The 24,394-nt window shown below is 39.7% G+C and overlaps 1 protein-coding gene across 2 annotated transcripts; it reads right to left on the bottom strand.

The window, feature by feature from the left end:
- Positions 1-10,520: 10,520 nt before the first annotated feature.
- Positions 10,521-13,700, bottom strand: LOC149258603 (zinc finger CCCH domain-containing protein 56-like). 2 transcript variants are annotated; one of them, XM_089415561.1, is made up of 3 exons: positions 13,544-13,700; positions 11,814-13,169; positions 10,521-11,263 (listed from the first exon to the last, which is right to left on the bottom strand). In XM_089415561.1, exons 2-3 carry the CDS (start codon positions 12,745-12,747, stop codon positions 10,896-10,898), a joined length of 1,302 nt encoding a protein of 433 aa, XP_089271687.1. In that variant the 5' UTR covers positions 12,748-13,169; positions 13,544-13,700; the 3' UTR covers positions 10,521-10,895. The 2 variants fall into 2 exon arrangements, with proteins under 2 accessions (XP_089271687.1, XP_089271690.1); XM_089415564.1 differs by having other exon boundaries at positions 11,814-13,091; positions 13,544-13,688.
- Between the last annotated feature and the right edge of the window lie 10,694 nt (positions 13,701-24,394).

Here is a 24,394-nt window from a genome sequence, read left to right as displayed (position 1 = left end):
AATTAAATCCACTGGAGTTAAAATTGATCTACAACTCACTACCCTTATAAAAGTTCTTTACCTTAGTTATTCACACTACTTGGAATCTCTCCAAGCTAGTGGGCAATTAAAAGATTTAGATTTTGATAAATTAGTAGGGAAAATTGCAGAAAGAGAAAAAACTTTTGGCAAGAAAGAAACATCACATAATTCTAACACTGAAACCCTATGTCTTGCTCAAAAAGACCAAAAACCTCAAGAAGAATCTAACAGAAATACTAAAGGTAATAGAGGTCGAGGTAGGAAGAATTATAGAGGTAGGGAGGGCAGAAATATTCAGGGAGATAGACAACAGAATGATAAACAAAGAAATTTCCCTGATAAAACAGTGGTAAAATGCTTTAGATGTGGTAAAATTGGACATACAGCGGCAAATTGTAGAATTCCCTGGGAGAAAATTAATGAAAGAAGAGAACAAATTCTTGAAAATAAAGATCATCTAATTCCAGGAAAAGGACAGTGTTCTGAGAATGCACATTATGTTGTTGCTCATTGTAATTTTCATATGGAAGATATATTTAGTACCTCTTTTTCTTCATGGCATGACAATTGGATTTTAGACACAGGTGTCACTTGTCATATGACCTTTAGAAGAGATTTGTTTGAACAATTCAATGATAATATTGATGGAGTAGTGTATTTTGTTGATAAGTCTCAAATCAAACCATCAGGGATTGGTTCTATTCAATTAAAAATTCCTGGACTTTTTTATTATACTTTAAATGATGTTCTTTACATTCCTCAGTTCCAAAGAAATTTATTATCTCTTGTACAAATAAGACAACAGGGACATCCCAAGGCCCCCCGGGGCAGACAGTCTCGTATTTCCAAAGCAATCAAAAGAGCCAGCCTCGAGGTGGCCTCTGGTATTCAGTCTCCCATAGATCAGGTCCTTAGAGCAAAGGGGAACCCTGCAAAAGTGGATCCATGAAAGGCCTCTCTTTCAACTGCAGGGGTTTGGCCAGCCCAAACAAAAATTGGCGCTGAAAAGACTATGTTCTTCAGAAAAATTGGATTTTCTTATGCTGCAAGAAACTTTAGGTGATGGACCCTCTGTTCAAAAACTCTCAAACCCTTCCTGCCTGATTGGGAGTTTTTTTTCCTGGATGTGAGAGGGTGGTTGGGGGGTTGTGCCCTAGGTTTCAACAAAAAAACAACCAGGATCTCAAATGCCTGGGGAGGAAAAGGATTCCTAGGCACGGATTTCACTTCCATCGTGCTCAACCTCCCTTTGAGGATTATTAACATTTACGGCCCATGTCAGTCCCATGAAGCTTTCTGGGAAAGCCTGTTGCAGGCGGACTTTATGCAAGCCGAGAACCTAATCATAGGGGGAGACCTAAATTTCTCTCTTGGGCTTGCTGAGTCATGGGGTCAAAGGGCCCAATCAGATGTTTTAACAGGATTTTTTGAGAATCTGTTGGATGTCCACGATCTCATAAGTATCGATTCAGCTCGCATTATGCCAACTTGGAGGAACTGCAGAACAGGGGTGGATGCCCTAGCCCGACGTTTGGACAGATTTCTAATCAAATCCCCCTTAATTAATCGACTAGATCGAATCCGCCAATGGGTTGGTTCGGGGGGCTGCTCAGACCACTCCCCGATTTTCCTGGAATTCGAGGATGCTAATCTCAAACCGGGCTCCCCCTTCAAATTCAATGTAGCTTGGCTCAGCGATGCAGATTTCCATGTACTGGTCAGGAAGAACTGGACTCACTGTAACTCGGATACAAGTCCTCCACCAGCATGGGTCATATCAAATAACCTCACCCGTCTAAAAGGAAAAACTATTGGATGGATCAAGGCAAAGCAAAAAAGGGGCGAGGAGGATCTTGTTAGGATTGAAACAGAGCTTAAGCAACTCGAATCTTTGGGATTAAACAGTTATGCCTCCCTTCAAACAAAGGACCAGCTCATAAATCTGGAAAAAGAGAGGATCAGGTATTGCGAAGAACCGAGGAGACCTGGCGCCTAAAGAGTAGAGCCTTATGGCTCAAGTCAGGTGATGAAAACACAAAATTTTTCCAACAGTTTGCAAGAGGCAGGAAAGCGATTAATACTATCTGGGAGCTGCAAGACCAGAATGGAAGAGAGGCCTGTACCTTTGCACAACTTGCGAACATGGGGGCTAGCATTTCTCATCCATCTATAAAAGCCCAAGGGAGGCAAACATAGCCGAGATCCTCCGAGTTGCTGAAGCCATGCCTCGCTTTGTTGAGGATGATGAAAGGGAGGATTTAAACCAACCAATCTCTCTGGGGGAAATGGAAGCAGCACTAAAAAGCTTTAGTAAAGACAAAATCCCAGGTCCAGATGGCTGGCCCATCGAATTTTACATCTATTTCCTCGATCTTATCGGGAAAGACCTTTTGCTGGCCATTGAAGACTGCAGAACATCAGGGAGGATGTCAGAGGCTTTCAACTCAACCTTCATTACCCTTATACCCAAGGTGGACAAGCCTCAATCCTTTAATGACTTCAGACCCATCTCCCTCTACAATAGCATATATAAGCTTACCTCCAAGATCATTTCCCTTCGTATCAAGCCAATCCTTTCTAGGATGATCTCAAAAGAACAATTTGCCTTCCTCAGTCGCCGTCAAATTCATGAAGCCATAGGCACAGCTCAAGAAACGTTGCACTCAATTAAAACCCTCTCCAAGAAAGTTGCCATTCTTAAAATAGATTTATCCAAGGCTTTTGACAGAGTGAACTGGTCCTATTTACAGCTTATGCTCATGCATATAGGGTTTCCTCATCAATTTATCAGATGGATTGGGTGTTGCTTCACTTCTGTTTCTTTCAGTGTCCTAATTAATGGGGCGGCTTCAGACTTCTTCCATGCTGAGAGGGGACTCAGACAAGGGTGCCCTCTTTCCCCCTTGTTATTCCTGTTGATCATGGAAGGCCTCAGCAGACTCCTAAAATCAGCAAGAACAAATGGCACCCTGGGAGGAGTGGAAATCAATGATAGGACGGTTATCTCTCATCTTTTATTTGTTGATGATGTTCTTATTTTCCTAAATGGTTCTTATCGCGATACCTCTTGTTTCAAGTCAATTCTATCTCTGTTTTGCAAAGCCACAGGTATGGAGCCGAATTTCGAAAAATCAACAATCATTTTTAGCTCATGTCTCCCAAATGAACAGCGATTTGCCTCCCAGCATTTCGGGTTCGTCAGGCAGGATCTAGACTCTGGTCTAAAATATCTGGGCTTCAGGCTAAAGCCAAATGGGTATCGCATCGCTGATTGGTCGTGGATGATTGCAAAAATCGAATCCCGAATAAACATTTGGCAGCAGAAATGGATCTCTCGGGCAGGCAGGCTCACCCTTATAAAATTAGTTCTTGAGGCAATTCCAGTCTACTGGATGTCACTGGCTTGGATTCCTAAAGGTATTCTTCGTAGAATCCAACAGATTTGTTGCAGATTCCTATGGCGTGGTCACAATGCTGGCAAAACAGCTTGGGTCAAATGGGAAAGGATAACAAAGCCCAAAAAATGGGGTGGCTAGGGGCTAAAGGAACCTTTGGACTTCGCAAAGGCCCTCGAAGCAAAAATGGGATGGCAAATCATTACCACCAACAGCCTTTGGAAGGAAGTGATTTACAACAAGTACATCCACCCCTTATCAATTCCAGATTGGATCCGCAATCCCAACTACAACATCTTGGGGGCCTCGAACATTTGGAAAGCCATAACCCACTCCTTTGAAATCATAAAACAAGGCTTAGCCTGGAAAGTGGGGGATGGTTCCCAGATCAGAATTGGCTCTGATGCCTGGGCAGCAAGCAAGAATGCCCATGTTCTACCCAGAGAAATGCGACAGGAGCTTTTGGCGGTGGGGATCACACAGCTCGCACACATCTCGGCTGAGGGGCGCCCGACATGGCCAAATCTGCAGTGGTTGGCCTTTCAGAATGTGGGGATAAATGAAAGATGGAGTGGGGAGTGGATGTGGTTTGTGGGGGCCCTAGAGGAAGCTAATATCTGGATCACTGATAAGGAGGACAAACTGATTTGGGCAAAGGATCCCACAAGCAGATATTCCCCAAAGGCAGGCTTTGCTGCGATCATGGAGTTGCAGGCAATGGGGGAACCCAGGGGGTGGTGGAAACAAATCTGGAAGCTGAAAGCCCCCCACAAAGCTCGCCTTTTCATGTGGGGCATACTCACAAACAAAATCCCCACAGAGCAAAATCTCAAAAAGCGCAGCTTCCAAGGTCCTTCTCGCTGCTGCCTGTGCAAAGCAGATATAGAAGACACAGATCACCTTTTCCTTCATTGCCCGATTTTGGCCAAAATTTGGAACACCATCACTTCGGCTCTCTCAATTCAACCCCACTGGGCTGGACAGAATGTAAATGAGGCTTGGCAGACTTGGTGGGCGAGCACTGCCAAGAAAAAATTAAAAAACCTGCCCCTCATAATATCCTAGGGCATATGGATCATCCGGAACCAAAGAATTTTTCAGGATAAAAATACACTGGGGTCAGCGACATGCAACCATATGTTGGCCATTTTCAACTCGATACCAGAGGACCCGATCCAGCACCCCAGCAGAGACATCACCCCAGAAATTATAGACAAAAGCCAGCCGTGGGCATTTTTTGATGGTTCAGCTCAGCTGGAACGCTGTGGAGGGGGGGTTGTTCTTCATTTAAATGATTGTGTTTTTCAAAATAAAAGTGGGCCTTGGGAGAGGCACAAACAATTATGCAGAACTAAACAGCCTTAGACATCTCCTTCTCTTTGCTAGAGAACAACAATGCCACAGATTCAGATTTTTGGGGACTCACAGCTCATCATAAATTGGATCAATGGGACCTATAACTGTCACTTGCACACACTTAGAGATTTGGTGGAGGATGCTATATACTTAAAATCTCAATTTGAGTTTTTTGTCTGCTCTCATATCTACAGGGAAAGGAATGAAGTCGTTGATCTTCTTTCCAAAGAGGCCGCGCAGCTGACCAGAGGACATTGGATGATTCAGGAGTTCAGGGACAGGACCTTTTTCCAGATTTACCACAAACCCTTCATCGAAGGGGCCGAATCACCACAGGACTGATCTATGAGATCATCCTTTATGCTTTTCGGTTTATGTTTTTTTGTTTATATTGCAGCTATTTTGTTTTTAAAGTTTACAAAGGATTGGTTTACTTACGACCCTTCAATTTTAATGAAGGATGACATGTATTTTTGTGCTCGTGACTTTTGGACTGATAATTATCTGGACAGTAGTGAAAGTTTTTCCCACAGGCTGGCATACAACATGTAATTTTCTTATCTATTAATGAAAATTACGCTTTTCCCTTGAAAAAATAAGACAATAGGGACATTTCATCCACATATTTGATAGTAAAATGGAAATTCGAAGAGAAACCGGCAATAAAACAGTAATGACTGGTGTAAAAGAAGATAGATTGAAAGGTGTGTCGCTTGTTACATTGAATACTAATTATTTGGTTCAGCAAAATGATACTTTGTCATCTTCTTTATTGTGGCATGGACGCTTCGGTCATATTAATTATGAAAGTATTAGAATTATGAGACATCAAGGGATTAAAGGACTTCCAACAGTTCCCAAAAAATTGACCTCATATAATGCTTGTATATTGGGCAAGCATCACAAAGAATCTTTTCCGAATTCTACTTCTCGAGCTACAAGAAAATTAACTCTCATACACTCTAATTTATGTGGACCTATGTCTGTACCAACTGCAAATGGCAATAAATACATACTGACTTTTATTGATGATTATTCGAGGATGTGTTGGGCTAATCTGCTTAAGGAAAATTCACAATTTTTTGACGTGTTTAAAAAATTTCATCTCTTGATTACAAATGAAGCTCAACTAAATATTGGCACTGTAAGAACTGATAATGGAGGAAAATATACTTCACGTCTTTGAAAAATATTTGCAAGAGAATGGCATCAAACACCAGACTACAATACCATATAATCCACAACAAAACGGTGTTGCAAAACAAATGAACAGAACATTGCTTATTATGGTAAGGTCAATGATGTTTTTTAAGAATGTAAAATTGATGTTTTGGGGAGAAGCAATGCTCTGCGCAGCATATATTTAGAAATCGATGCCCATCTTATGTCATTAACAACAAAACTCCATATGAAATGTGGTATAATCGTCTTACTGTTGTTAAACATTTCAAAGTTTTCAATTCTCAATGTTATGCTTTGATTCCTAAACAACAGAGAACTAAGTTGAATGAACGGAGTAGAAAATGTATTTTTTAAGGGTATTCTATGACTTCTAATGCATATCGATTATATGATGAAGAAAACAAGAAATTTATTTTGTCAAGAGATGTAATTTTTCTTGAATCTGATAAAAATTCCCTCACTATTGATAGACAACTTAATCAGATAGAAAGTTTATGCCTCAAAAGTTTTATTATGAATCAGATAAATACTTCCACATCCTAAAGGGGGGTACCTATATTATCAGTGTGTGGAGTTTCCTTCTCTCAATGATGATAATCCTACTATCGATGAGAAATTGGTTGATGCACGCGTTTCTACAGACATGACAGGGACAGAAACGGCAACACAATTGACAGGGACAAAAACGGCAACACAATTGACAGGAACAAATGAAGAAGATGAGCAACTTCCTACACAACCTTTGCAAAGATCGTCTCGTATTCGAACATTTCCGAAGAAATATGATGAGTTTAAGACTAGAAATTCCTCAAGTAACTATTCTCATTGTGAATTTAACTTTTCTGTGCATTGTGAACCTACTTGTTTTGAAGAAGCTACTGGTTTTACAATTAGAGAAAAGATGCAATGCAAAATGAATATGATGCTCTCATAAAAAAATGGCACATGGAGACTGGTGGATCCTCCTATTGGCATCAAACCTATTGGTTGCAAATGGATTTATAAAACTAAATATAAAACTAATAGTTCATTAGAAAAACACAAGGCAAGACTTGTAGCGAAGGGATATGCACAGAAAGAGGGTATCGACTATACAAAGACATTTTCTCCTATAGCTAAATGGGGCACTACTAAATATTTGTTTGCTATTGCAACTCAGAAAGAATGGAAAATCCATCATATGGATATCAAAATTGCTTTTTTAAATGGATATTTGAAAGAAGATGTTTACATGTTTCAGCCATAAGGTTTTTCCGTTAAAAAACAAAAGGCTTGCAAACTAATGAAGTCTTTGTATGGCTTGAAACAAGCACCACGAGCATGGTATGAAAAACTAACTGAACATCTTCTAAAGTTAAATTATAAACATTTTGACCTAAATGATGCAACTCTTTTTGTTAAGAAAGTTGGAAGATCAATGGTATATCTAGTTGTATATGTTAATGATTTGATGATCATAGGAATCAATGATTATTATATATCATCTATTAAGAAGGAATTGAAAAAGGTTTTTGATATGACAGATTTAGGTTTACTTCATTATCATCTTGGAATTGAAGTTGATCAAAAACCACAACATATTTTCATCTCTCAAGGGAAGTATGTTTGTAAGTTATTGAATAGATATAGTATGATGGATTGTAATCTTGCTGCTACATCAATGGAGCAGAATTTGAAACTTATAGTATGATGGATTGTAATCTCGCTGCTACATCAATGGAGCAGAATTTGAAACTTACTTCAGAAAAAGGAAAACCATTTGAAGATCCAACAAAGTATAGGGAACTTGTTGGAAGTTTGATTTATTTATCTATTACTCGTCCTGATATAACATTTGTTGTAGGAATACTTTCCAGATTTATGCATCATCCTTGTGAGGGGCATTGGGTAGCAGCGAAAAGAGTACTAAAATATTTAAAAGGAACCCAAACTTACGGCATCAAATATACCAAAGTTTTAGACTTCCATCTTGCTGGTTATTCAGATTCCAATTTTGATGGTGATAAAGAGAATGGAGTCTCTATTTTTGGCTATTTGATGAATTTCAGATTAGCAGTCATCAGTTGGAGATCACACAAGCAATCTGTTCCTTCTGATTCTACCATCGAAACCGAATATGTTGCAGCAGCTCAGGGACTAAAGAAATCATTTGGCTTCGGAAAATACTTGAAGATTTGCAGGAGAAACAAAAAGCTTCAACTCCTTTATTTGTTGACAACTCTTCTACAATTCAATTGGCCAAGAATCCAAAGTTTCATGATCGAACCAAACATATCAACACCAAGTATCATTTGATTTGACATCATGTAGAGGCCAAAACAATTCATCTGACACATTGTCCAACATCAAAACAAATTGCAAATATCTTTACTAAAGCATTGGGGCGTGAAAAGTTCGAAAAATTTAGATCTTTATTTGCTATGTCAGATGTCCCTTCAGGTTAAGGGGGGAAATGTTGTAATCCTTCGGGATTTCTGTATAGTTAGAGATTTAGTTTAGGGATTTAATTATAAATTAAGTATTTCTAGTTATCACTGTTTCAATTATTTTTTTCAAGTATAAATGTAACCTTCATTGAATGAATTTATATACAGATCACAGCGTTTAAATCAATGGAATTCCCCAGACTTCTTATCACGCCCAGGAATGAATCACGAGACTTGTGAAACCAAACAGCCACAGGCAGCTGTTGGACCACAGCTGCGGGATTAAAGAACTGAACTAACCAAAAAATGACTATAGACTATTCATACCTTCTAGAAATTTCTGTAAAAGAAAAATGACAGATAGAAAATTTGCACGCAGATAGATTTACAGCTTGGAACGATATAGAAGCCCATATAATCCAGAACCATAAAAATATAGGTGCAAACAATCTCTGCATATGTCCAATGACAACATGCTAGGAGTTTTCCTAATTTTCCTCCTGTTCTGACCAGCAAAGATCAATTTTGAATCTCCTCTGTCTGATAGTTCTCCACTTCTTTCTATGACAATATGGTTCAACAGTGTGAAAAGGGATCTAATTTTTAAGCTCTCTCATTTCAGGTCTTAATCTTTATGTTCAAAGATTACTTGGTCCTGATATTCTAGGTTCTCCAAATGATAGATCTGAGAAGTAGGATCTAGATTTTACAATGGAAAAGGTTTTCTATGGCCCCTGGATTTTCTCCATAATTCATATGCAAAAACCTGTCAAAATTTCATGCAACAGAAATGATCATAAGCTTATGTTGATCAGCCATAACCAATCACCATCATGCAGCAACGTATGCCAAAATTTAATGCCATTATAGCTTAAGTTGGTCAGCCACAACCAATCACCATCATGCAAGGGAAGACAGCCACTTCTACTTCCAGCAAATCAATAAATTTTATACGAGCATCTGGTAGATCTTTTGCGCACTGAGTCTTCCTTAGTGTAAAATTGATTTTTAATAGACAAGCCTTCTCACAGCCTCTCTGCAATAAGATTTCTCCTAATTCTTTTAAATATGAGCAGAGTTATCGCCATTGTTATTTTTACCAAGTGCTCTCTTGATATCCTTTACTTCATGCTCTCACTATTTAGCGTAGATTTACCCTATGGATTGGCATATAATTCCAAATTTAATCTCATCCACCCGTGTTAATACAGGGTTATGAACCTTCTTGAAATTAGGACAAGGCTTTCCTTTCACATTAGATAAGTCATTCAATTCCCACCATACTTCAAAAGTCAAGTGTACTGGCATATATACAATGTAACTACCATAAGGAGCACACATATTGACACTCACCTGACCTCTCCTACTTTAACGGACAATAGGCACTCACTCACTGTCAAGAAACAAATCTCCAAGGCAAACATGTCAACATATGCTCTTTACAAGGAAAAGTTCAAACCAAAAATGGTCCTGATATGTATGCACAATCGCCTGCATTAGCAAGGACACGGGAACCAAAAACTATGATATTGTAACTAACTCAAAAGAGTGCATATTTCATTCTGATGAATGGAACAGTTGTGGTTCTGCATCCGAACATCCATTTTTTCTTCAAATCTAAAAATTCAATTTTTTTAAAAGCCAAAGCACTTACAAGATTGCATCACTATAAAAAATGAAAGTTGCACATGCAATAACCAAAAAAGTGATGCAGTTGATATGCATGATGGTGCCCAGGCAAAACTTTTGTGACATAGAACTTGCACTCTGAGAATTGACATGGCAAATATACATCCTCCATATTTTCGAAAGGAATCTTAAATGTCCTGCTAACGATATTTCACAAAATTTTCTTTTCAAGATCTGAAAATTCTTGATTCAACAAAGAGAACTCACTATGCTACAAAGAGAAGCATATGAATGCTTTGTTGAAAGACCTAGAATCAAAATGGGATGCACCGCGAGGAAAGCACAACATAATGTCTAGAAACCCTTAACACCCATTCCTGACTGCTACCCTCACTAAAAATAATGATGATAAATCAAGCAGAAGAAAAACATTATGGTAAGGTTAAAAAAGGGAGAAAATAATGGCTTTCCAGTTCTCCACTAAGTGGCCTTTCCCCAGCATTATACATAATTATAAATTGAAATCACAAGCATGTAAAACCTGAATTTATGACAGATGGATATCGTATCTTCAAAACATAAAGGCCTACTTTGCCTGCGATTCCAAAGAATCAAATACTGAGATTAGCCTGTTCATTAGCCAGCTTACTTGAAAAGTAACAAGAAGGTCCATCCATCACTAATGGCAAGTGGAAAAGGGAAGTCATAAAAGTCAAAACCACAACACCATGAATCCTCTTCATAACCACATTTTAAACCCAGCTGCCTGGCTCTTTTTGAAGTTACAAATAATAATTTTGACTTCTATACTGTCCACCAGATATCACTTTTCTATGAATGAACATCTGGTTACTAGTTTACCAAAATTCTATCAAACCTCTTTTATCTAAACCTCATTAAGTGTTTCTTCCTCAGCTTGACTCACTTTCTCAATCTGTGATGCAGTTGACCGACTTGTAAATTCCCACTCATTTTCCTCTATCCAATCACCGTAGATTCTACTAATTTTATCTGGTCCCTTCCACTTTGGCAAAATCCTTTGACCTTGTCTCTGACTAATAAAGTTTCCCATAGAACGTTGATTTGAGGCTCCAATAACATAGTTATCTGTATTATAGACAGATGATGAAGGCCCGGCACCAGCATCGACGTGAGGTTTTGGCAGTGTCCCATTTTGCTTTAAATCATTCCGAAGGCCACCAGAAATGTCTCCGTTTTCGCCATCCAAAAGGCCTCCTCCATACTTCTGAAGTTCTGTACAATGAAACCAGACAAGTGTTGGAAATGGACGCCAAGTATATGTCAACTTATACACCTTACAAATAAACAATTCATGGTTCATGGACCATGATAACTCTCCTTAACAAATTGCTACTATTATTATTTGTCTACTCGTGAAGGCAACCAAGACTTATAAGGGCAAGCCTATTGAATTGGTGATACATCCATTGTTTCTCACTTAAGCTAAATGCCAAGGAAAACTACATATATGAGTACATCGTTAAACATGAGTGCCTTAAGGCATTAAATGCTGGCAAGTTGCATTTAGAGGGTTTGAAAGCAAAAAAGTAAATACAAAGGAAGGTTGCAGTTTCATGTGCATCATTAAACATGAACACTTGAAGGTATTCAAATGGTTGAATTCAAAGCGTAGCTAAAGGGATTAGATGGTTGAATTAAAAATATGTTAACATAAGACATTAAAAATATGTTAACATAAGAAATTAAAAATCTAGTATTGAAGGCAAATTTTCAGATATATCAAAGGAAAGAAACGATCAAAACAAAACAAAAACCATCTTACCTGCCAGACCATGAGCAAAATGGCACTTGTCTCCAAATGGGCAGTGACCTGTTGTTTCCCATTTGTTACAGATACGGGTTTTCCAGTTTGAAGGTCTTTGAAATGATCCATTTCCTCCATTGCTCCCATTTCCAGTTCCATTTCCATTTCCTGGAGTCGGCGTTGGGGCCAAGCTTATAGCTACATACTCTCTTGACCTTGATTGATCATCATGCACAAAATTGCACCTGTCACCATAAGGGCAACCTTCATCAGTATAAAATTTCTTACAATGCCGTGTCTTATGAAACCTCTGTGAATCACTCCCTGCACCAGACGAACTCACACAAGGAATCTGATTCTCCCCCCTGCGCTCTGCACGCTGAGCTCGATCCTCTTCCTGCGCAGCGACAATTTCTTGCCAGTTTGGTGGGGGTTTTCTGAGTTCCTCCATCCCATGAGCAAAATTGCAATTTGTGCTGTAAGGGCAAGTACCTGCCCTAAACTTGCAACAAAGCTTGGTTTTGAAAAACATCCGGCCAGTTCCCTTGCTTTTACCTCCTCCGGACGAAGTCACTTCATTTACGGTACCATTGGAGGGGGGCGGAGTCCCAGAGCTTGTTCCCTGGCCCATTTCTCCCTGATAACCGCTACGACCCCTAGATCCATTCCCTTGAAGATCACCATGGCCGTTCTTGGATTTCTTATGTGGGGGCTCGCTGCCAGAACGGCTCTGTCTGCCCTCAAGCCCCCCAGCCCTGTAATCTCCTCCTCCACTCCAACCTCCATCTGACTGCCTATAACCCTGGGATGAGGCCTGATCATAATCTTCCTCTGTAGCCCACATCTCCTGATCATTACCTCCAGCAACCCAATACATATCCCCTTCAACTGCTCCTCCCCCGATTCCCATTCCAAGCTCAGCTGCACCGCTCGTATCTACTTCGTAATCCATTGCCTCTCTTTGCTTCAAACCCCAGGAATACACACCAAGCCCTTGAAAAATGCCTGAACCAGTAAAATACTAGATTCCTTTTCAAGGCAATTGTGCCGGCGTGTAACCCCGGAGAATCCAGACAAAGACAATGAAAAGAATATCTACACCAGAAAAATACCAAATCCCTCAACAGGGCAATTATGCCTCAACAGAACAACCCCATTGGCACCAACGGAATTACACAAAATTAGCAATGCTCACAAAAATACCCACCGACAAAAAAGACAATTGTCTGTCAAAATACCGGCTTCAAACGGACAAAAACTATGTCAAAACCAGGGATGCTCACAGAAGCACGAAAACTGTTTGACAAAAAACCTACATCAGAACCCATTAACCAGGGATGCTCACAGAAGCACGAAAACTGTTTGACAAGAAACCTACATCAGAACCCATTAACAACCTATTAGATTTTTTCAAACTACCTCCTTCAACTTATTTGGTACCCTACAAAATTACCAGAAAACAACTACCGACGCAGAGAAAAATTTATCAGACATCCAGGAAAATACGATTACGAAACAATCGAAACCCAGATCCATGGATAGTGTTGGTCAAACGCCGAAACCAAAATCTGTGAAAATACTATCATGTCTACCTACGAGATCTGCAATAAATTAATTTCTAAGCACAAGGAAGAATCCATTTTCATATGGATAAAATAGCAATCAATTAAGAATGACTTCCCTGCAATAATATTCACATAATCAAATCTAAGCTGGGCAAATAGATAATAAAATAAAGAAGAGCATACCTCCTTTCTTGTGATGCTTCGCTGAAAAGATCAATTAATTTTCGTTCACTTCATATTTTTTCAAATTTATAGATTTTGGATTTATGGGCAGGAGGCCCAAATCAGCAATGCCTTTTTAGTTATTTTCAGCGATTTTTTAATAATAGCACGATGTTTTGGGGTTCGCCACGATTGACAACATCTACTTAGCCCACATGCACCACAATTAAGCTCCGTATGTGGAAGTGGGTGGTTTGCATGAAAGGCTAATTTCTGTTGATAAATTTATACAGCTAATGATTATTTTCGGAATTTAGTCTTATTTAGATGGTTTATTTTGATGGTTTGATGGTGATATTGGATATTTGAGATTTTCAAAAATATTTGAATCAAAATTTATTTTAAATATGGGATAATATGGAACGGTTATTTTGGGAATTTAGTTGTATTTAGATGGTTTAAATAAAAGTTTATTTTTAATTGTTTTATGGTAATATTGAAAGAATTTAATTTTTTTTTTTTTTAAATTGGTTATCTGGATCTTGTTAAGAAAGTTGAAATGAAAATATATATATGATGATGATGGTGGTTTACCACTGAGACCAAATTTTGTTCTATATCTAAAGAAACGAATTATTAAGTTTGATTTAAGATTTTATTCATATGCTCAAAAAGCTTGGATAGAAGCTTCCCCAACTCACTGTAATTTTGACAATGTAAAAGGCTAGGAAGGTCAGTATTGCAACAAAGATTTTGAAACTGAGATCTAATGTGGTTGTACCCGGGGCACTCTAAGAGGAAGTGATTTTCATCCTAGATGTTCGTATTCTCACAGAGATGGCAGAACCTTTCCATCCATAGTGTTTTAGGAACTGTCTAACGACCAGTTTCACTATGGAGCTCATGAGCACAGGGCACTCTAAGAAGAAACTCTAAGAGGAAGTGATTTTCATCCTAGCTCATGAGCACAGGGCACTCTAAAAGGAAACTCTAAGAGGAAGTGATTTTCATCCTAGATGTTCGTATTCTCCCAAAGATGGCAGAACCTTTCCATCCATAGTGTTTTAGGAACTGTCCAACGACTAGTTTCACTATGGAGTTCATGAGCGCAGGGCACTCTAAGAGGAAGCGATTTTCATCCTCGATGTACGTATTCTCACACAGATGGTAGAACCTTTCCATCAATGGTGTTTTAGGAACTACCCAACAACCCGTTTCACTATGGAGCTCATGAGAGTTCGTTCTAATCTTGGCTATATTAATTTTTTTCTTTGAGCTAGTTAAAACAGAGAGATACTTTTGATATTCTAGGGTGGGGCTGATGACCTCCTTATATATATATATATATATATATATATATATATATATATTACATTTTTATTAAATAACAATTTTCTACTCTACTTCATAGTACTAATTTTTTTTACTTTTTAAGTTATCAAAATTATAAAGATTTTGGAATATTTTTTTAATAATTTGAAATAAAAAAAACTAAAATTAATTTTGAAATAATAGTTTGGATTTTTAATCATGGAATGCTTATCATTCTTAATGGAATATGCTCAACATATGCTTAGTTCGAATGTTTATGAAGAGTTGTAGTGTGTTACAGAGTTTCTTAGGTTGCATTGACTTTTAATAAATTTAAAAATAGTTTCGTGCCAAGTGGCTACCCGCCCACCAATTTCCTAGGGATTTGAGATTATTCTAATTCTAATAAGCTCCATCATAAGTTCCTCATTATTATTTATAACATTTCTTTAAATATAAGTACATTTTATTTAGCAAAATGGTCCATTACTTTGAATAAATTTAAAAAATTAGATTGGTGTCAAGTGGCTCCCTGCCCACCAATTTCCTAGGGATTTGAGATTATTCCAATTCTAATAAGTTCCTCCATGATAATGAATGTAAACAAATTTTATTTAGCAAAATGGTCTATTTTACAATAAGATTTAAGTTAAAGTTAACCCATAACTTTTTTTATACATAGTTAATCAAGTAAATGTGTGCATTGGTAAGGATTCTTGATGTTGCAATAGTTTTTTTTGTTATATTTGTGAAGCCTTCTGCTATATCAACCACACACCATCTCATACATTGACCGTTACACTCTCCCTTTATTTATCGTGCCCCAGTACCTTTGTATTCTTTCCTCTCGCATCTCCTGTTTCGATTTACCCCTAGTTTCACAATTTTCCTGTTCATTTCTTTTCATCCTAATATATCATTCTAGACCTCAATGTTTTTCCTCGTTATACATTATTATTAAAATTCTCTTTCATACAATTTAGAATCTAGGGTTTTTATGTCTTATTTTCAAATATTTCTTTGCTCATATAATTCTTAGTATAATTATTTTGTCTAATTCATGTTTTAATAGGATTTTATTATATTTATTATTTTATTTCTCTCATCTCTGGTTTCAATTATTCTCTAAATAGTTTCCCCATAAATTATCTTTATTGAATTCATTTTCATTTCTTTTCATGGGCAATTTAGATATCATTCTAGATCTCAAATTTTTTTCCTCAGTATACTTTATTATTAAAATTCCTCTTTACACAATTTAGAACCTGTGGTTATCATGGCTTATTTCTTTGCTCATGTACTTCTTAATATAATTAATTTATTTTTAATCCATGCTTTTGTCAATTACTTAATCTTTTTTATTAATAAGATTTTATTATTTTTATATTTAAAATTCGAAATAACAACTTCCTCACCGAATTCTTATACTTTATTATTAAAATTCTTTTTATACCATTTAGAATCTATGGTTATGGTGATTTATTTTATATTTTCTCATATAATTCTTAATATAATCCTTTTATTTCTAATCCATTCAATTACTTAATCCTCTTATCTATAATATAATCCTTTTATTTCTAATCCATTCAATTACTTAATCCTCTTATCTATAGGTCTTTTTTACATTTATTATATTTAAAATTCTTAATCTCACTTTATTTTTATACTCTTTTAAGAGCCAACTTTCTTTTAAGAAATCCTCAGTCTTATTCATTTTCCATATCCCATTCTAATCATTTTCTGGTTGGTCACCAAAATTATCGTTGGTCTAATATATTCATTATTCAGTGTCCGTTATTTAATTCTCAATTGACCATTAGACCAATTGACTTACATTTCAATAATTGTTCCTATGAAAGGCTCTCCAACAGTAGTTTACTCACAAGATTTTGATTGGTCCCAGATGATGGATGGAGTCACCATCTGAAAAGTTGGACGGATCAACCATATTACACAATTTACTCACAAGATTCTTATTGGTCCCTGATGATGAATGGAGTCACCATTTGAAACGTTGGACGGATCGACCGTATTACACAATTTACTCACAAGATTCTCATTGATCTCTGATGATGGATGGAGTCACCATCTGAAAAATTGGATGGATCGACCATATTACACAATTTACTCACAAGATTCTCATTGGTCCCTAATGATGGATGGAGTCACCATCTAAAAAGTTGGGCGGATCAACCATATTACACAGTTTACTCACAAGATTCTCATTGGTCCCTGGTGATGGATGGACTCACCATCTGAACCGTTAGACGGATCAACCATATTACACAGTGCAATTCCGGAAATATCTGACAATATTAATGTAGTTGTACTAATTATATAAAAGAAGTTAAAATGTGTAGACACTTTATTTATCATTATGAACGAATAAATTTAAGTTGAAAAAAAAAATACATTAAAAATTATGATTTCAAAAGATGAAGAATATTATATAATTATAATAAATAACTATTAAATTAATGAAATAATTAAACAAATTGGGGAAAAAACTCACAATATAAATCATTAATAAATAGACATTATGAAAAAATTCAAAATAATTTTATAAAGACAATGAAATAGTAAAAATAAAATAAATAAAAAACATAACGTATTGATTAAATAAGAAAAAATAAAACCAAAAGTAAGAAAAATAGATAAATTGTGGGTGTAGAGATGTGTGTGAAGAGAAAAAGAATCATAAAAAGATCAGCTCATTTAATAGTCCTCTTCTTGATTCTCAACGAAACAAGAAAATAAAACGCATAAGGAAAAAAACAAAGAATAATGAATGGAAAGAAATCATCAAATTTGATAAACCATCCCTTTATAATGAATTTCTTTTAATTTTAAAATTATTTATTCTTGACAATAAGTAGAGGGTCTACTTAAAACACATAAGAAAAATTTTACACAATTAAAATAACTAATTGTGAAAATCTATATATTAAGATTATATTTTTTATTTTAATGAGGTTGCATAAGGATGTTTAAGGTGGATATCATTTTGAAGAATAAAGATAATATTAAAAATATTATTACTTCCAAATTTAAGGCTAAGTTGTGGAACTACAAAGAGTTAGAGGGAAAAATGAAGCTAAAGTATTATAAGGAGGTGGTCAACCCCAATCTAGAAAATCAATTTTATCTTTTTTGTCTTGACCAATGCTAACAAGAAAATGAACATTGCCAAAATAAGAACTAATTCTCATGAACTTCATAGTGAAATCGGGCATTGGTCTATCTCCAAAACAACTTGGGACTAAAGAGTTTGTCACCTTTGTGATACTAAGAAGGTTGAAGATGAAAAGTACTTTCTCTTAGATTGCCTAGGGCTTACTCACATTAATTCTAATTTTCAAAATCTTTGCCACATTACCAACCTTCTTGACTTGCTAAGTTAGCAAAAATAAGATCATCTAAGAACACTTCTCTCCTTTTAAAAATCTCAATTAATCTATTTTTTTTTTCCCGTGGAAAAAGTCGTAATTTCTATTAATAGTGAGAAATTACATTCTGTAGATGCCTAGGCATATGCAAATTGGGGTTGGTAGCCTCCCGAATATAGCAAAATAACGGTTGTTGAACAACAACGACCATGTAAAAGCATTGTGTCATCTGTCTCCACACAGGGAGTTCATAAAGTCTCAAGAATAATAGAAAAAACAAAGATAACCATAATAGGTAGTTGTTTTGCAGAGAGATTGTTTGTATGCTCCACGCAGGGAGGCCGCGTAGGTCTCATAAAACAAATACTCGCAAGTCAAAACCAGTCTTTGAAATAGTCCATGCTGTTGACTGTTGGAAAAGTTCTGAGAAAACTGTAGTAAAATCATACAAAACTGTAGATATAAACAGCGATTTTCAAGAACCGCAATGAGCCAAAAACCCGGAGAGTGGAAAGAAACAGTGAGGTTATGTCTCCCGGTGAAAATGCAGATCTACATATGGCCTGTGGTAATATTGATGGAAAGTCCCATCCACTTCTTCCTGTATCAACCAGTCCTCTTCCTACCTACGCGCTGCCTCCTTTGATAAGTAGTCTGCCCCTGAGTTGCGCTCCCTGTAAATGTGTTGACAAACAAATTTATCAAAAGATGCTGAAAGCCTGTGAGCCTCATCCAATATGTGTCTCAATGTAAAAGCAGAGCAGTGAGATGTTCTATTGAGCCAATTGCAAACAAGTTTTGAGTCCCCAAACAGTTGGAGTTTTGTACAGCGTTTCTCAAGAGCAAAATGGATGAGATGTTTGGCCGTGGAGAGCTCTGCAAAATTATTTGTGCCCCTTCCCAGGTGCATTTGGATCTTAAAGCAGTGGTCGTCCCTTAGGTAGAGAATGCCCCCCCCCGGCAGCCCTCTTCTTGGGCTGAACCGTCAAAATAGGCCCAAGGGTATGCTTTATCAATGAGTTCAGGTTGTATGGTTCTGGGAGGAGTCTGTGAGGGGTCTTCAGGGAGGTGGCCGAAATCGGCAAGGATATGAGATCTGATGGCAGGCCAGAGGGGATCCTTTCGGTCAAAAATGGCCCGGTTCCTCGCCATCCAAATAGCCCAGCACATTAGGAGGGGTAGATTCCTGTCTCTACCCTTGTGCCTCTCTAGCCAGTCCAGCCAGGCCTCCATGATGGATCTCCCTTGCCACCGATGTAGGGAAGGGGAGGATGTAGTAATGATGGTCCATTGCTCAGAGACAATAGGACAGTGCAGGAATAAGTGATCGGTGTTTTCCTCATTGTTTCTGCAAAGGTGACACCAGAACGGCCCATGGAATGATCGCTTCATCAAATTTGAGCCCGTGGGGATTTTGTTGAAGAGGATGGTCCACATAAGCATTCGCGTTCTGGGTGCTGCTTTGAGCTTCCATAGTGCTTTCCACCAGTGCTGAACATTTTCTGGCTTGACGTGCTCCATGAGTTTTAGGTAGCCTTCCTTGGGAGAGTATCTTCCATTTTTTGCATATGCCCACACTACTTCGTCTTCCCCTTCCGTTATCCTGATGTGTGCTTGTGTGAGAGCTTCCGTGAAAACCTCCCAGTCTTGCCGCCAGTGTCCCGGGATGTGGAGATCTTGGGCTGACTTCCAGGCTTGCTGGAAAAGAGTGGAATTTGCCTGGTCTGCAATGTTGGATAGATGAGTAAGGCCCTGATCCACTAGAAAAGCTATCAACTCTGCTGGGAGCCTGTGGGCATTTCCACATCCAATCCATGGATCCACTCCTATGCGAATGACACTCCCCTGATGTATCCGCCATGTTAAGCCCTCCCGAATGAGGGGGAGGGAGGTTAGAACTACTTTCCAGATGATGGATAGGCTGCCACTTACCCTATGATCCCTGCGGATCCAGTCCATAGTGTTTTCCGGGGCGATGTACTTATCATATACTACTCTTGTCCAGAGGTTGTGTGAGGTAATGAGTTGCCATCCTAGCTTTGCCGCCAGTGCTTTGGCAAATAGATCCAACCTTTTTATACCGCATCCTCCCCATTTCTTAGGCCTCGCAATTGTGTCCCATTTTACCCATGCAAATAGATTCCCCTGCTTGTTGCCCTTCCATAGGAATCTGCTACAGATTTTTTGCAATCTGGCTAGAATTCCCCTTGGAATCCAAGCCAGAGACATCCAGTATACCGGTGTTGCTTCCAGCACGGCTTTTATGAGGGCGAGTCTTCCTGCCCAAGATAGGTACCTGTTGTACCACACATTCAACCTCTTTTCCACCTTTATGATGAGCCAAATCCAATCTGCAATTTTGTAGCCCGCAGGTTTCAGCTGGAAACCTAGATATTTCAGCCCTTCCTCCATGGGATGTGAGGTGAAGGGGAAACGGCAAAGTGTGAAATGTACTTCAAGCTGCGAGAAACCTACAGCCGTGAGGGTGGATTTGTGTACATTTATGATCATGCTTGTTTCCTTCTGGAAAAGGTCGAAAACATACTGTAAGGTCATGCTGCCATTTAAGAAGATGAGCACATCGTCTACAAACAGAAGGTGGGTGAGAAAGCAATTTTCCATTATTTTTATCCCCGTTATCCTACCCCTTCTGTGTTCTTCCCCTATCAATCTGCTTAGCCCCTCCATGATGAGCAGAAATAGTAGTGGTGAGAGGGGGCATCCCTGCCTAAGTCCCCTTTCGGCTGAAAAGAAAGGAGTGGGAGTTCCATTTAGGAGGACACTGTAAGGCACATCAGTAATACAGCTCATAATCCATTTGATGAACATATAAGGGAAGCCCAGGTGGGTAAGGAGCATGCGAATGTAGAGCAGGCTTGCTCTGTCGAAAGCTTTGGAGAGGTCCACTTTTAAGATCATCCCTTTCAGATTCTTACTCTGCAATGAATGAAGGAGTTCTTGTGCGGTTCCAATGGCTTCGTGAATCTGGCGATGCTGAAGGAAAGCAAATTGTTCAGGGGATATGTGTGCCGAGAGGATGGGCTTGAGTCTGTTGGCTAGGATTTTGGCTATGATCTTGTAGAGGCAGTTGCATAGCGAGATGGGCTGAAAGTCATTGAAAGAGGCTGGCTTGTCAGATTTAGGTATGAGGGCAATGAAAGTGGATTTAATGGCCAGGGGGATTTTTCCAGAGAGGCGACATTGTTCGATCACTTTGAGAAGGTCCTAACCCAGAATATCAAAGAAGGCTAGGTAGAATTCAATGGACCAGCCGTCAGGTCCCGGGCTTTTGTCTCTTTGAAAGCCTCAGATGGTGGCCTCAAGCGCCCCCAGCAAAACCTCCTTGGTAAGCTCCTCATCTTCCCCTTCTTCCACAAACCTGGGGAAGTGCTCAGCCACTCTCATGATCTCAAGCAGGTTGGCTTCCCTCGGGGCCGCATATATGTTCCTGAAATGTGAGGTGGCCAAAGAGGTGAGCTCTCTGGAGGTGCGGACATGTTGCCCCTGTTCATTTTGCAGCTCCCAAATGGTGTTGATGGCTTTCTATCCATTTGCAAAACGGTGGTACAATTTTGTGTTTTCATCCCTCTCCTTGAGCCAAATCGCTCTGCTTCTTAGTCGCCAGCTTGCTTCTCTGTCCTTTAGAACTTGAGCCCTCTGCTTGGTTAAAATTTCATAAAGGTCTTTTTGTTCCATAGTTGTGAAGGTACCCTTCGACTGAGTTTCAAGTTCTGCAATAGCCTGCTCAGCTTGGGTTAATATTAGGTCTTCCTGTTCCCTTTTCTTGTGTGCCCAAGCTCTGGATAATCCCTTAATTTCAGAGAGGTTTTTGACAAAACTTTTTGCTAAATCCTCCTCCTCAGTGATTGGATGAGATTTCCAGAAATCAGATACTAGCTTAATGTAGGAGGGGTCCCGAAGCCATGTAGAGTTGAATTTGAAGGGGGTTGAGATCTTGTGTCGCCTATCCCCTACTTCCAGAAAGATGGGCCTATGATCCGAGATTCCTCCGCTACCGACCCATTGCCTTGATCGGGGGTGGCTGTTGTGGAAAGCCTCCTTAATAATAAAGCGGTCCAATCTCCTGGCCAGGCTTTGACTACCAGTTTGGTTGTTTCTCCATGTATGTTGTATCTTTGCAGAGGGGATATCTATCTAGAGGGGATATCTATCCAGAGGTAATTCTCTAGCAGCTGCTCGAAGAAATCAGATAACAGATCTGTCTGCGCCATGTGTCCCCAAGATTCCATGAAGCCCAGTGAGAAATTCAGGTCCCCGCCTAGGATCACATTATCAGCTTGAAGGAGGGAGGAGCTGAGAAGCCTTCGCCAGAAAGGTTCCCTATTGTGGCAAGGTCCATAGACATTGATTATTCTCAGCTCTTCCTCCAGGTCCTTGGAATAGATATCCGCTCCCAGAAAACCCCCACCTCCCCAAATGTTCTTCAGGATAATGGAGTTGTTCTTGAACCCAACTGCGATCCCCCAGAGCGACCCGAGACATCTAGGGCGTGGAATGTCCATCCCGACAGCCATGAGCTTAGGATAGGGATGACCGATTCCGCCTTACAAAGGGTTTCTTGTAATAGGATAGCATCAACCAATTCAGATAGAAGGAGTCGCTTCAAGGCCAGCTTTTTATCGGGGCTAGCCAGCCCTCTGCAGTTGAAAGACAGAATCTTCATGGAGGGGGGTGGGGAAGGGTGTCCTTTGCTCTAAGAACCCTTTCAATGGTATGTTGTTTGCCCTGGACCACTTCGTCACCTGCTTTTTCTTTTGCTTTGTATAGCTTGGATGGTCTACCTCTACCTTGTCTGGGCGAGAGGAAAGGGGGGGCAACATCCAGCCCTATGGAATCCGGCTCTTTCTGCTTGGCAGTCGAACGAGTGGAGTACCTCGGCGTGGAGTTCACCGAGGGGGAAGGATTCGGAAGGGAGGGGATTGGGGTGGACGAGAGGGAGCACGAGGTGAAGGTGGGCGATGGCTTCGGGAGGGAACAAGTCATATATAAGTGACCTGTCCTAATGGGGGGGGGGAGGGGGCCGGGAATCCGCTACAAGGTCGAGTGCCGATGGGGGGGGGGGGGGGGTGGGAAGCAAGATCGGCGGGGGGGGGCCAGGTGGGAGGAGAGCGATAAAAATGATGAAGAAAGATGAGTAACAGAGGCAGCAGGGGTTAGAGACATACCCGATGAGAAGACATCGCCTTTTGCTGCCTTGGAGCGCATCAGTGGCGGTGAAGGAGGCCTGATCTGGTTCTTGCCCCTCTTCTTCTGCGAAGGTGCGAGCGGCGCCTCCACTGTGTCCGAAGTTTTGATTTGCTCCGCCTTCTGAGTTGTTGCAGCCTGAGGAGTGGGATGCTGGATTTCCGGATCATGTTCCTGCTCTCGGGTATCCTGATGATTCTTCTTGAGGAGGGGACAGTCTTTGTAGAGATGACCCACTTGGTGGCACCTCCTACAGCGATAGGGGATACCTTCGTAATCCAGCATCTGTTTCCTCGAAAAGGATTTCCATTGTATTATGATATATTCCTGCAGGCCCCCTCTTGTGTCCAGGTGCACTAGAATCCTGGCATATGCCATCATTCTCGTTGTCAGATATGACTTATCAAACTCCATGAATGTACCCAGAGAGTTCCCAATTCTCCTAAATATGTCCTCGGACCAGTACTGGAGAGGCAGGCCCGGGAGTCTGATCCACACCGGCCCAACTCCAATTTGTTCGGTCTCCGGGTCGAAGAGGGGCGTCCATCTTTTGAGAAGTACAGGTGCTTTTTCGAAGTGCCAGAAGGATGAGAGAACCCAGCTCGTGTGGTTGGCCTTGGCAAACCTCAGTGCAAACCATCCCCGCACGAATGTCTGGACGAAGGGGATTTCCGCCAGATGCTGACCCTAGATCTCCAATGCCCATAATTTCAGCCTTTCCACAGAGTAATTTCTGCCTCTGATGCGCCCCACCAGCACTCTGTCCGCTAGATCCATCGCATCCCCCCACTGGATATCTTCTTCGAGCTGCAGAATAATGTCCGCTGGCCTGGATTTGAAGCAACACTGTTTCTTTGAGGGATGGGAGGACATGCGCTTAGGGTTTGCTGAAACCCTCGCTTCTTCCGATGCAGCGAGCGGGGGCGGAGGGTTTGGGGTCGGGAGGGGATCGTGGATAGCTTCCAGAAGG

This window comes from Pinus tabuliformis, chromosome 6, assembly GCF_031772625.1.
Source record: "Pinus tabuliformis cultivar Carrire ecotype Pingquan chromosome 6, CPIR1, whole genome shotgun sequence".
NCBI lineage: Eukaryota > Viridiplantae > Streptophyta > Pinopsida > Pinales > Pinaceae > Pinus > Pinus tabuliformis.
This window is presented reverse-complemented; position numbering and strand designations above follow the sequence as displayed.

What these genes read in the sequence shown, in the direction of transcription:
- LOC149258603 (XM_089415561.1), bottom strand. Translation starts at nt 12,747, where the DNA reads ATGGATTACGAAGTAGATACGAGCGGTGCAGCTGAGCTTGGAATGGGA. An exon ending in TTTTGCTCATGGTCTGGCAG is followed by an intron (nt 11,264 to 11,813) that starts GTAAGATGGTTT and finishes TTCATTGTACAG; the next exon opens with AACTTCAGAAGTATGGAGGA.